This window comes from Arachis hypogaea, chromosome 5 (assembly GCF_003086295.3).
Source record: "Arachis hypogaea cultivar Tifrunner chromosome 5, arahy.Tifrunner.gnm2.J5K5, whole genome shotgun sequence".
NCBI lineage: Eukaryota > Viridiplantae > Streptophyta > Magnoliopsida > Fabales > Fabaceae > Arachis > Arachis hypogaea.
Window position 1 is genome coordinate 109,148,851 of NC_092040.1, and position 14,917 is coordinate 109,163,767.

The following is a 14,917-nucleotide window of genomic DNA, read 5'->3' on the forward strand; positions in this document are numbered from 1 at the left end:
TTATATATTAAAATCAGTGATTAAAATTAATCAATAATATATTTGTGTATAAATATATATATATATATATATAGTTTAATCTATTTTTAATATATATTTATATTTTAATATATATTTTATATTAATAATTAATTTTAATAGTTAATTTTGATATATATATATATATATATATATATATATATATATTTAATAGCATAATCGATTATTATTGTGGTCAAATCCCATATATAAATAGATCTCCAAAGACATGCAACAACCTCTTAATTTCAAAGTCTCAACGCGCACAACACGCACCATTTTATCCCCTACACAGTACACACAAACGCTTCATCTCTCACTCTTCCACTACCCCTTATCTTCAACACAAACAATTAATTTAAACTTCCATGGAGGCTCAACTCCATGACCACACTAAACGACAAAGTCCTCTAAAGCTTTTCGGCTTCAGTGTTGACCACGATGACGATGACCTTTCAACGCTCTTCGACGCCGTCTCCCCGTCCGTCTCACCTGAATCTGACGGCAGAGACGGAGGCGCGTCGGTGTTCCCTCCCTCCTCTTCCTCCTCCGGCGAAAGGAAGTACGAGTGCCAGTACTGCTGCCGCGAGTTCGCAAACTCGCAGGCTCTTGGAGGGCACCAGAACGCGCACAAGAAAGAGCGCCAACAGCTCAAGCGCGCGCAGCTCCAAGCAACGCGAAACGCCGCTCGAAACCCGATCGTCTCCGCCTTCGTTCCGCCTCCTCAGCTTCTTGCCCCGCCGGGATCAGTTGTAGGCCAGTCGGGACCTCATCACCCATGGATCTACATGCCGTCACGTGCTGCGCCTCCTCCTTTCCACGTGTCCGTTTCTCACGGCTGCGTCTTCCCCAACAGCAATAGCAACGGAAATTTTAGTAGCTGTAACGGTAGTGGTGGAGGTGGGAATTATAGCGCTATAACGGGTGCAGGGGTGTTGCCTTACGCTGGTGGAGTAGGGGAATCCTCGCCCCCATCTGCCAAGATGGGCTCGCAAGTACAAGCCCGGGCCCACTATGTTAGGATTGATGGGCCTTCTTTGGATAGGTTATCGTCCAAAGGGGATAGAGGGACAAATTTGGATGATGGGTTAGGGTTGGACTTGCAGCTTGGTCTTGGCCCACCTTGATGCCTTGGCCCGATTCGTAACGAATTAGTAAGATTACAAATACCCATAGAAGTGAGTGTAAATGATGAAAATGTTGTTGGCCATCTTTTCTCTCATTCTAGGCGTGACCTTCTGATCCGCCGCTTATGTGCCTATTTAGCTTCATCTGCAACTTATTGTACATTTTTTCACATTTAATTTGTTTATTGTTCAAGATCCAGAAAAAAATGTTTATTTATTTAAAAATAAAATACTTATCAGATTAACTAATTTTATGTTTATAATTATTATACATATTTAATTAATAGAATGATAAAATAATAAGTTCCTAAGTATTTTATTAAAATATATATTGTACTGACTAACAAAAATATTAAGTGTAGGTATTATTTATCTGTTTATAAATATATGTATTATTTAACTTATTTTTAATATGAATTTTATATTTTAATAATATATTTTATATCAATGGCTAATTTAGTGATTAATTTATAATGTATACGTAACATGATTGACTTGCTAAATAGTGCTTTTCCTAAACCGATTCAATTCAATAATAAAAGATTATCCAGATTAAAATGAGATGTTGAAGAAGAGAACACGAACTCATAAACAAGTTGTACTGAACTATGATGTAAGGTAGGTCTACACCTGAGAAAGTATTTCCATGGTCAAGTTTTAAAATACTAGAGATACTTAATTAGATGATGAATTAGATAAATAATTTTGGACTTTGATACTTATTTATGCTATTTGTTATGCCTCTGAAGCCTTTGGTCATCATTAGTAATTGAATATCCAATTAGTAGCAGTTCAAGCATTGGAGCAATTCAGCAAATGACTTAGGCGGTCGAGCTCTTTGAGAGTCATAACATTAGTGGAGATAATAGTTATCAGAATCGAGCCGGTAATCAAATTGGTTAAGTTACTGGGTCATTGAATTATTGGTTTAACCGATAGATTCGGTACTATGTAAATAAAAAATAAAAATTGTCAAAAATTTAAAATTATAATTTAAAATACATTTTTTATTAATATTTTAAGAATATCAAACTATTCTAAAATAATATGGATCAGAAATAATAAGTATTTTGTTATTTTTATTCTATCATAAATATTTTTATTTTTTTATATTAAAATAGCTATTATTTTTAAATTTCAATAATTTTTTAATTAATTTATATCTATTATATTATTAGTCACAAAAAATATCTATTATATTATTATATACTACAAGTATTTATTAAAAAATAATATTAATAGATATTGTATAATTATAAAAAAATAAATGAGTTTATAATTATTTTTAAATAAAAATATAATTAATTTAAAAATAAGTAAATTTATAACTAAATTTAAAATAAATTAGATAGAGTCGCCAAAAAAATAGATAGAAGTAAATTATTTGATAAAAGATATGTATATATATTATAATTTGCATGAATATTAACAAAAATCATTACAGCTTGATGGTCGTAGATAAGGTTAACAAGGTTCGAACCCCATTTCTAACATTTTGCTAAAATTTAACTTCTAACCGGTTCGATTGGACTGAGCTTTACCGAGTTTGACCGATTTTTATCGGTTCGCACCAAATTTGACCGGTTCACACTGATTTTCTGCCTCATGCGGTCCAAAGATCGAATCGGTAAAAGATTCGATTCACCGATTTTCTGGTTTAATCGGCCGGTCCAATCCGGTTTTAATAACACTGGTGGAGATTCCATCAATAAATTTTAAAGTCATCCTTGGAGATGCCTTCTTAGAGGTTTGGCTTAGATGCTATGTCTTGGATCTGTTTGAGATTTCACTTAGACCAAGTTTTAGTTCTTTAACAAAATGAAATAAAATTAAATGTTAAAGAGTCCTAAAATTGTTAGTCAATTCACGTAGAGTGTCTCGGACTTTATAACAACATCCAATGCTACCTCTCTAAATCCACAAGGAGTGATTGATGATGTGGAAAATTAGGTGATAACGTATGGTGATGAGGATATTCAGGAAGGGACTGAGATATGCTCTAACTCTGATGGGTAGACTTTTTGTTGTCAGACAATTCAGTGCAAGAACATTAGAATTAGCCCTATATGCCATATGGAGTCAACTAGAGGGTTTCAAAGTCTTAGATCACGGAGGGAACCTATATCAATTTTTCTTTGAGAAAGCGGTTGATTTGCTATGAATTGAAGGAGTTGCTTCTTGGCTCTTCAAGAACTACAAAATTAACCTGAAGCGGTGGAAAGAGAATTTCCCAGTTTGTGATGAAGAATTTACCACTATCTTGATTTGGATTCAACAATGGAGCCTCCCGGAGCAATGGAAAAAAAAAGGTTCGGGTAAGAGGGTAGGCGAGACATTAGGAGAGGTGATGGAAGATGGTTTTTTCTTTGAGGCATAAGGAGTAAACGATGTTGAAAATTAAGGTCAAGCTCGACATTAAAAAGCCACTGAAAAGAGTGTTGAAAATCTATGGTAGCAATAACAGAGTCACTGATCTTCAACTCAAATATGAATTTGTTGGTGACTTTTGTTATTGTTGTGGGAATATTAAACATGAAATCAGAACCTGTAAAAAGCACTTGGAGAATATAGCAGCTGGGAAAGTAGAAGAGGAGAAATGGGAAGGATGACTCTGAGCAAACTAATTTGAAAGGAGACTAAAGATGATAAAGAAAACATGAATTCAAACAGCAATGAGAATAATAAATCTAGAAAGGACAAACAAAAAAAAACTAGTGCCTGTTAATCTACTACGTGAATTTTTAAATCTGTTAGTCTAAAATATGGGTTCACAGAATCAGAAGAAGGAGAATGAGATTTAGAGCTCATGTAGAATTCTGTTCAGTAAGAAAATCAAAGAAAAAGAGACTGAAAAAAGTGAAAGAAGTGAAGGTTATAAAAGGTGGGAAAGAAGCAAAGGTAGAAACAAATCAAAACATAAGGGAAGAAATAGTTTTCTCTATTAGGGTTTTAGAGGAAAAGGGAGGTAAAAAGAATTCGAAGAAGATGAAGTTGAAATAGATAGCTAGGAGGAAAAATTCACACAATGCAATCTCAGAGGTTAAAAAGAGGACCGATGAATGCAATGTTGAGGCCAGTTACCAAAAACAATGCTTGGTGAAAATAACTAAATTAGAGAAAAGATTGGGTACCACCTAACAATTGGAATCCAAGAAGGTATGAGGATGGTGATGTGAAACTATCAGAGTTTGGAAAAATGCCTAACAGTTCACAATATCAAAGGGATTAATAAATCCCATTTTTTCGAGGTTTTTCTATGCGAAACAAAAAATAATACCTCAACCGTGGAAGGAGTTTTGAGGAGGATAGGTTTTGAGTTTAGCTTCATAGTTGATCCTATTGGATTGTCGGGAGAATTGGTAGTGGCATGGAAAGAGGGAGTTAATATGCATATAGTGAATCGTGATACTTCCTTAATCCATCCACTTTATTATGAAAAGTCAATAGGAAGACAAGAAATGTGAAGTAATTTGTAACGACCCAATTTTTAGTATGTCTAGATCATACCGAAAACTGAGCACTACCAACTTATCTTTCTAATTATTATCTATTATTTATTATATGAGCCTGAGTTGTTGTTAAAATCGTAGTTATTTTGTGATGTATTTTTTTTTATTGAAAATGTTTGTTTTAATATATGGAATCATTCATAATCAATTCACATCTAATAACAGATACAACAGTTATAAACAACCGCATTTATATACATCTCAAGCAGTTAACAACATTCAGATATCCAGCCTTTATTAGAGTATAGATCTTAGTTAGAAAACCCCTAGATATAGCTAGATAATACACACACGCACACACACGCACACACACGCGCACACACACACACACACACACACACACATCCGAGACCCTGACCTGTTCAAGAAGTCCCTAAGTTAGCATCTAGGCTAACCTTGACTCTATACTCACCTAAATCCCTCTAAACTACAAAGCGAGGGAAAGTACGTTCTAGGTCTTCAAAACTCAAGTTAGGTGGAATATCATCAAAAGGCGGAACATCATCTACTTCTCCTATGTACGATCATACATTGTCATAGGACATCTCACTGGTACTCCATCTAGTAGCCATATAAAAGGAACCTCGTACAAAGGATTTAGGTTAAAGTTCGTATTGAAACGGGGTGCAGACATCGGCTGGTCTCACAGTATTTACATATAAATAGAGAATGGAGTTCGCCCTAGACTCAGAAGATTACCTAGAGCAGAATTTTCTTTGCGGAATGATCACCAGCAGATGACGGAAGAGTATTCCTGCCTCCATCTGAAGGGGGAGAGAAGTGAGTATGAATTGGGAAGTTCTTAGTAGAGTCAGGCTAACTAGTCATGTTAATCGCTTCCGTCATTCTTCACAGTTAGTAATATATTTCACAATAAACAAAGAGGATGATATTGATATTTATTTGTAGGTTAATTGGTAATTCTTGGTGATTAGAGCAAGAATCAAGAGCTTGGAATTGAGGTTGGTAATTTTGTAAAACTGAGATAGATTGGTGTTATTTTGTTTAGTTTCGATCATTGGGATAACTTGAACAAACGCATGACATATTTAAATTTTAATACTATTAGAATTTGGTTTTTCACTTTGCCAATAAATTTTGTATACTTTTGTGTGAATTTTGTAGACATGATTAGAAGCTAAAATTTGTATTAAATCTCAACAATTTCTTGAACTATGTACATAATTTCATTCAAGAATAATTGGATGAATTTGGTTCACGAAAATATTTAGGGAACAAAATCAATCCTAAACTTTGTTCGGTGACCCAATTATCAAGATCGCAAGACTTGGATTTTGTTAAACTAGTTAGACATTGTATTTTAAGAACATTTAAAAAGCCATTTGGTATTTTTAAAAATTTCAAGAACCTATGTTTCCCTAGAATAATCTAATATTTTGTTACCAATAAAGATGATATTCGTCAGAGATTAAATTCTAATATGATATCCATAATATTCTAGGTTAACATGGTGAATATTCTTGGAGTAAATAGTTTGGTACTTAACTCCTGAATTGTCCTAGGACAATGGGTGGTCAAAGAATGCTTCTCTTTAAGGCTTACTGACCCACACAAGGTATATTATATCCACATGAGATCTTATCTGAATCTGGCATGAATTCACTCTGATTTTCTGACATTTTCTTATGAATACTATAAAAAGAGGCCAGATATTCACCCCTTACCTGGGATCTAACTCTAGTCCTTACATATCATTGACCAATACTGACTTAAGCATAAAAATTTATTATAGATACCCTCGACCCTTGGTTTGTTAGACCATCACTGGTTAGAAGCATGTCATTCTCTTTTCTTGAGATAACCTAGTTAACGATTTCGACTAGCACCTACTTAAGATTGACGTTATTTATGTAGGCTTCCACTTAGTGATCTCAAAATAAAACTACCCACCATCCAAGTAAAATCCTTTTTCCCCCTTTTCGTACCACTTTCAAGCCATAGCCATAAATCCTTAAACACCTCGCATGAGGATAGTAGGATGAGTTGACAACCACCTTCAATATCAAAACTTGAACCACCGAGTTTTCTCAAAAGGAACCAATAAGAGCCTTCAAACGTTAGTGAAAGAAATCATCAACCAAGATAATAAATTATGCTAATTAGTTAAAGTCTTGTCAACATTCTATATAACCACCATTATGACTCCCAAAACACGGAGAGGACAGGAATAAGCACGAAAGCAGGCACGGATCTTGACAATGTGCATAGAAAACTTGGGAGCCAAGAGTATATAATCTTACCAGCGGATGAATGAAGGAAATTTGGAGCACTCTCATCATTTATCTACTATGGAGCTCCCAAATCATTCCTGCTCTAGGTTGGATACTACGCAAGCACCTAGAAAAACTATTCAAGAAGCTTGATCATCAAGCGCTGAAGTAGAGGTAGGGAAAGAGACTCTTACAGGCCTTTATAGAATTTTCCAATGAAAAAATCCAAAAGATTATGCGACTGTAGAGATATGGATACCTAAGGCGAACCACCAATCCATAACACTATTTGGATGCCTTTAAAATTTGGAAGGGATCTTCGACGCCCTCTAGTACAAAGCCTTTGGGTAACTCTAAAAAAATCCTATCTCACATGGTTCAATATGCTTCCACATAGGTTTATCCTCATCTTCTAGGATCTATCATGTAATACCCTACCACACAGAACTTTATGTCTAGAACATAAATCAGACGTGGCGAGGTACTATGACCTCTAAAAGTAAAATACGTACATATATAACAAGAATAATAGAGCTAGGAGCCTTAAAGGAAAGTGGGTAAGATCAAAACAAGACCAAAGATGCGTCGCTCGCAAAAAAATGATAAGACAGAAGGCTTATACAGAAAACCAAATGACAAGTACATAAACAACGTTTCAAAAGATAGATACATAATCAAGCTCTAAACTCGACATGCGAAGCAAAAGCCGACTAGAGTATATTTATATACATATATGCAATCCAAGAAGTGTTTACTAAATTACGGAATATAAACCCTATTTCTCCAAGTTAATCTCTAGGAGGAACAAAATACATATATATACAAGTGGAGTAACTACATGTACATATACAAAAAACAAAGTATAAAATCCCAAAGGTAGATTTTCGCATCCCAAGAGTCTCCAGCAAGCTCAACATGGTGTATCACGTCCTGCATTTGAAAATAACAATATATGTATGGAATGAAAATCAAGAGTTCTTAACATGGTAAAAGTGCCCGCATAGTTAATATAAAAGGTCCCGGAAAAGCCAGAGGCATTCCTTGAACTCCGACACTCAAAAATTAAACTTAAAGATTATACTAAACCATAAGTTTTCGGTAATCTATCCAGGGATCCTAAATTCTAATCTAACACTTCACCTTTTGTAAACCCAAACCTCCTAATCACTAGTGGAACTACCCTCAACGTCACCTCCACCAGCATGAGGGATCTCTCAGTTGCAAAGATATACAAAACAAACAAGGAAAGCACAAGTATAGAGGTGCTTAGATCAAGTGTTGAATTCATGAATTGAGGTGCTTAGATCACAAAATAATAATATAATATTTTTCTTTTTCAAGATTCGGATCTAGCTCGCCAAGTGGAGTTTAACCGTATCACTCGAATTTTTCGAATTTCCGGTGCATAGTGCTTGAAAAGTTAGTTTTCAGCAATACTAGGAAGAGACCAGTGCGTTGAGGTGCTTGCCTTACTATACTCCCAGTAAAAGTTTAGTTTACTGTAATACTAGGTTGTTATAGGGTGCGTAAGGTGGTGGAGATATCTGAAAATGCATTTTGACACTTAATATACTCGAGGTGATACTAAGAGCTTATTGGGAGTTTGTGCATACTCGGTGAGGTTCTATATCTCCCCATTTGTGTCTGTTGAGGAATGAAATGGTTCCCCTTCAATGCTTGAGACCTTGCCCCATAAAGGGAGAAACAGATTCTCCTTCATGAAGTAAATTATTTTTTGTCTAATTTTCCTCAAGAATTTTAAGTTCAATTCTAAGTTCAATTCTCCTTCATGATATCTTCCTTCGGCCCTACTTGGTACTTTTCACACTTCCAACCCTCATAGGACTCAGGGGCTCCTCGACATACCCTTGAGAACCTACAGAAATCTTCAAACTTACTCGTATACTCGAACACAGGCATTGAACCTTGCTTCAACTGCATAAGGTCTAACTCTCTGACCTCCCTCACTAACTCAGAAAAATACTTCTTGTAGAAAATACTTCGAAACAGCTCCCCATGGAATATCCATATTCTGTAGTTGCAGGAATCGACACTCTCATTGCCACCAATGCTGAGCTTCTCCCACTAATTAATAAGCCGCATATTTCACGAACTGATTATTTGGGACATGTTGAGTTTGTAATGCACACTCCACAGCTTTGAACCAGTTGTCGGACCATTGAAAATTGGTGGATGAACCTTGAGAAAGGAAGCCAAGGTCATCGGAGTAGCTTCTCCGTCATTACCGTTTCCATCTCCATTTTCATTTCCATCTCCGTTTCCACTTCTATTTCCCGCCGGTTGACCAAGCCTTTGTACGGCTTGCACGTTGCAGCAGCATTCGCTTCCATAGTATTAGCCAATTTGGCCATCGCTACCATGAACTTAGCGTGATTATCCGTCGACAGGTTACCCTCATTCTCTCTTCGAGTACGTGTCTGACCTCGTCTGAGAGTCGCCATTCAGGGTCCTGTCTACACCAAACAATCGATATCATGGTGATCAATCTCAATATCAAAAGTCTAGTGCTTCAATTATCCCAAAAAGGCACTCACAAACACGCATGCTATGAAATATTAAAAGATAACCTAAATAGCATGAAAGAAAAATGACCTAGAGTATGTAATGAAGCACAATCGGTCCATCCCTCAGGCTCACGAGGACGAACTGCTCTGATACCACTAAATGTAACACCCTAATTAGACTAAGCCTTACCTCATGTCGTAAAGCAAAGGTTAATCATAAGTCACAACAATTCTAAGGCTTATATATAAATATATATATATAAGGAATAATAATTCTAGAAGCCCGATGAAGAAATAAGCTCAAAAACCAAGATACAAAAGCGCGAAATGTTCACACGAAGCTACAAACTTAAGACAACAAGATATAAGTATATAAGAGAGTATAATAGTCATAAGGATCTAGCCACCGTAGGCGAAGTTTAAGCCGGCTAGTTATATACAAACAAACAGAGTTTTGAAAGTAAAATAGCTTATACAAAATATCACTCTCAAAGTAAGGCTCTAAGGCAAAAGTAAATACAAAAGTGAGAGTATTAATAAAAATAAATCAAAGGACTTTAAAATAGGATAAAGGTCCTCTGCTCTGTCACCATCAAGCAACTCACCGAGGTGGGTTACGACCTGCATTCGAAAAAATAACAACAAAGTATGGAATGAGAACTAGAGATTCTCAGTATGGTAACAATGTCCAGTGATGTAAGATATAAGACTCGTGGACGCCAGAGGCAATCCTAGAGCTTCATATCCATCATGAGATTCAAGCTTAAAACATAAATAAATTTATAATGTTAACTTTAAAGCCACAATAAAAAATGGGTAATCTAACTTAAGAAATTTCTAAACTAAAAATTCTCCTCTGTCCCACAGCCTTCGCCTGCCTAACCGAAATGCGATCCCATCGCCACCGCCTTCCAAACCTTATCAATCCCAATAGAATACACAAATAATACAATACAAGGAAAGCACAAGTATAAACATGTATATCAAATAATTCAAATAGGCAATTAGACATGTTATACAATTAGGCAAGCAATTAAAGTCGGCAAAGCAAACAAACAGATAAAAGATACACATGATGAATGCCTGTCCTATTGGCTGTGATATCACATCGTCGGTTCAACTGCCAACACGACACACCTCCATGGAGATGTCGCCCTTCGGTCTCATAATGGAAACCCCCGAGATATCAGTGCCTGCACACTATAGTGATTCCTAAGGGATGCTAGTGGGATACTCTTGCCACGGACCTCACATCTCAACGTAAGTGGGACGAACCACCGCCCTTACGCTGCTGCCGCGACCTCACAGACGGAATCCAACCGCCGTCCCTGCCAGGCGCATATCGTCTCAACAATTTCAATATAAAAACATTACATAAGTGGTTTTCAAAAATCAGTTCATTCAGTATATCAATGATCCATCATTCCATTCCGAGCCCCAGACTCATCTCAACCACCATCAATTCATAATTTTCACAATTCATTATCAGTGATCATCAACACAATATTCCGCCTTCTCACTCAACCAAATTCATCCTCAGTACTCCAAAAATCTAAGTCTCTATTTTCTAAACTTTTTACAAGAAATATACCCAATTAAACTTACCTAAAGCATCCTTCATATGTTGACACCTAAAAACAAGCTAAAGGATCTTAGATAAAGGTCACGGAAGTTTACAAGCATGTCGGGAAGGTGAAACAGTTAAAAACAAGGTTTTTATTGCAAAACAGGGCAGTGTGCGTACGCATAGAGTTGTGCGTACGCATGCCCATAGGGATTTTCAAGAGGTGTGCATACGCAAAGAGGGGTGAGTACGCACAGGAAGTAAAAATCTTCATTCTGTTTATACGCACGATGCGTGCGAACGCCCTCAACAGAATGCACCTTCCAGCGTGTGCGTGCGCACAGCTTGCAAAGATTCAGTAGGTGGTGGGTGCATACAGACCGTGCTAGCAATCCTAACAATAGGGGTGTAATCGGTTCGGTTTGGTTTGGTTTTGGATCGAAAACCAACCGAACCGACCTGATCGGTCCTATAATAATACCAACCATTCGGTTGGCTGCTGTTTGATCAACCGAACCGAACCAACAGCGGTTTGGTTCGGTCGGTTTTCTCAGTTTTCTTACACCTGTTGATCAGAATTAAAATTATCATAAAATAAAGTTTAAATCCTTCAATAAACTAGAATAACAAGAGTATATCACATCCAAGTTCAATACAAATTCAACTTAATTAAACATAAAACAAAGACAACTAAAAATGTCTAGCAAAACAACAAAAATAAACACATTTTAAACTGAAACAGTCACTTTATAACAAATAAAAAACCAAACAGCCACCATGCTTAATCTGAATCCACACCAGACTCATCATCATCTTCTCCGGTTGGTGCAATTTCTACAAAAATAAAACAAAAAAACAATATAGATTATAAACTATAAACATAAACCATAAAAAGAACTACAAATTTCTTTTTTGCATACCTAATTCAAGTTTCTCAAACTCTTCAATAAGCTCCTCAAAATCAGTTGTCATTGGAGAAGCACAAAGCCAATGTTGTGTGCATATCAAAATTTGTATTGTTTGATAACCCATGTGCCATGTACCTATTTCTAAGCTTCATTGTGAAAGAACCATGGTTCTAAATTAAGTAATGTTTAGATTGATAACTCAAAACAAAGTCGAATAAATAAAACAATTGAGTAATATCACGTGTGAAGAAGGTTTTAACAAGGTTAAACTCTTTATTTACTCTCAAGAATAAGTACTCTTTATTTTTTAAATTAAGTACTCTTTATTTAATCTTTCTGTGTTAGTGTTATCAAACCTGCATCTAAGTAATTATTGGTCTTTTGGTCTAGAAAAGACTAAAGAGTACTACTATTCACGTTCATTTTTACCTCTAAACTTGATTTATTAAGTATGGGATATTGCAGGACATAATGCAGATATAAGGACATGACAATGTTTAAAATTTGTGGCTAACTACAATATCCCAAATCCATAACTTAAAGAAAAAAGAACACGAAAAATTAAATTACGAAGATACTTAAACAGAAAAAGGTATCCAAATCCCTCAGTTTCATAGACAGAAAAAGGTACTCAAGAATATCTAATAACTTGCAATAAATTTTGAAAAAACCAAAGATCAAGGAGACAAAACCAGTCCTAAAGATTAATCAGCGAGAAAATTCAATTAGAATTCAAGTGGCCAGGCAGTGACTAAAGTAGGTAAAATATCTCTGTAAGCACCAAATTTTTTTATTTTGGTTATATGAGTTAATATTTGGAATAAATTATGAAAAAAATCAACGAACAAGAACATTGTGAACAGCAACAGCAACAAACTTCCAATCAGCCCACCAACAAACTTTATTTAATTTTTTTATTTTTTATTTTCAATTCAACGAACAGCAATCGCCACAAACCTTCAATCAACCCACCAACAAGAACATCTAATAAGTAATAACTTGCAACAAATTGTGAAAAAATCAAATTACCAACCTCAGAAGACGACATTGTGAGTTGCAGAAGAAGGCTCGGCAACAGAGACTGCTGGACGGCGACGAGGATTGCTGGACGGCGATGAGGACTGCTTGACAGAAGAACGACTCAGACGGAGATCGACGACGACGAGACGATGGCGTGAAGACAACTCTCTGCAACGCCCGTGATGGAGATCGATGACATCCTTCACGGCGACTCGACGACGGCGCTCTCAGCTCTCTGGCTCTCTGGCTCTCTCAAGCTCTCATTCTCTCAGGGTCTCAGGCAATCAAGCATAGAGGAAAAAGATGGAGGTTGTGACTTGTGGGGTTGTGACTTGTGTTGTGGCTGCGCTGAGTGAGTAGGGATTGGGAGGTTAGAGGATTGCATATTAGGTTAAAGGGCAAATGTGTAAAAACAAGGTTTCTGAACCAATATTTTGGTTTGGTTTGGTTCGGTTCGGTTTTGCGATAAATTTCGGTCCGGTTCGGTAACTTACACCTCTACCTAACAATAGGCATTCCCCTGTGTGTGCGTGCGCACAAGCGTATGCTTACGCACGTTTTCAAAAATACACAGGATGTGCATGCGAACAAGGCTGTGCGTACGCACAAATCAAAATTAGCCACTGATGAGAGCACGCGCACAGCAGTGTGCGTGCACACACAAGCTAGAAATAATAAAATTCTGCAACATCATAGAATTCATATTTTGACACCAAACTTTAAGCGGTCATAACTTTTTCTACAAAAATATATTTTCTACAAACTTTATATGAATTGAAAGCTCTCAAAACCATCTTTAATTTAAAACAAGTTTCATCCAATTTTAAGCTTTGAGACTTAAGTTATGATCCGTCAAAGTTTACCAAAAATATATATTTACCAAGTTCACTAAGTGCTCAAAACTTCAAAATTTACAACCAAACCAAACCAAAACCACACCAACTTCAACTCACATATGTTCTTACCATTTGTATCACATTCCACCACTCATATCATCAAATTCTCAAACCCGAATATCAATTATATCGCCCTAAACCATTTCTCAAATAACAAACTCATCAATCATCATTCGATCACTATTAATCATGAAAATCAACTTCAATTTCAATCTCCAACTTCATTTATCAACCTCAACACCAAAATCCATCAAAATAACCTAAAATCATCAAATCATCATACATCATCATACAACAAATTCAACAACCAATTTAATCCAATCCTATCCTATGGGTCACTAGCCTAAGTATCCAAAAATATTATATATTACATAGAGGAAACCATAACCATACCTTAGCCGATTTCTAATGTGCACAAAACACCACTTTGAGTCCAAACAGACTTTCAATCACCAACAAATCACCAATCTCACCTTCAAAGCTCCAAATCAACTCCAACAAGTACAAGAACTTAAGTAAAACCATATAAATGGTATAAATCAATACCTAGGATTTCTAAGTACATAATTTCACAAGGTAAAGAGTTTTCTTACCTTTTCCGATGGTGTTTGGGGCACAAACAACCAGTAGCCCAATCTTAGAGACCACATAATCAATCAAAACACAAAAATTCACTTAAAACCAAAATCCAAATTTTTGAAATTCTTAGGACAGTAAACTAGGCAGAGATGAGTGAAAATCTTACCACAATATCTAGCTAGAAGTGACAGACTCGGCAAGAGTTTCGCATAGCCGCTGACGGTACGCGAATCGGAGCACCGTTTCTCGAGTTATGGTCAGCAGAAGTGATGAGTGAATAGTGACAATGGTGAAAAGCTCTCACCTCTCTTCTCACTTCAGCTGCTGTTGTGTTTATGTTATGAGGATGAATGTGGCTTAAATGTGTTTATTTGAGTGTATTTATATGTTGGGCTTGGGCCCAACTTAAGCCCGGTCCAACCCGTTAGCATTTTTTGTCCGTTTGACCCAACTTTAGGCCAAACCTTTAAAATTAGTGCTCGGTTTTCAATTTTAAATATTTTTCTAAGGTTTTCTACTGTTTTTATTATTCTCGCATAG

At 36.1% G+C, this 14,917-nt stretch overlaps 1 protein-coding gene across 1 annotated transcript; it reads left to right on the plus strand.

Annotated features, from left to right (window-relative positions):
- Window positions 1-211: 211 nt before the first annotated feature.
- On the plus strand, window positions 212-1,394 carry LOC112802649 (zinc finger protein GIS3-like). The gene has a single exon (XM_025845961.3). The coding sequence runs from the start codon at window positions 387-389 to the stop codon at window positions 1,143-1,145; it is 759 nt and encodes a 252-aa protein (XP_025701746.1). The 5' UTR covers window positions 212-386; the 3' UTR covers window positions 1,146-1,394.
- The last annotated feature ends 13,523 nt before the right edge of the window (window positions 1,395-14,917 follow it).

Bases quoted from the DNA above. Each gene is read 5' to 3' on its own strand.
- LOC112802649 (XM_025845961.3), top strand. From the start codon at position 387: ATGGAGGCTCAACTCCATGACCACACTAAACGACAAAGTCCTCTAAAG.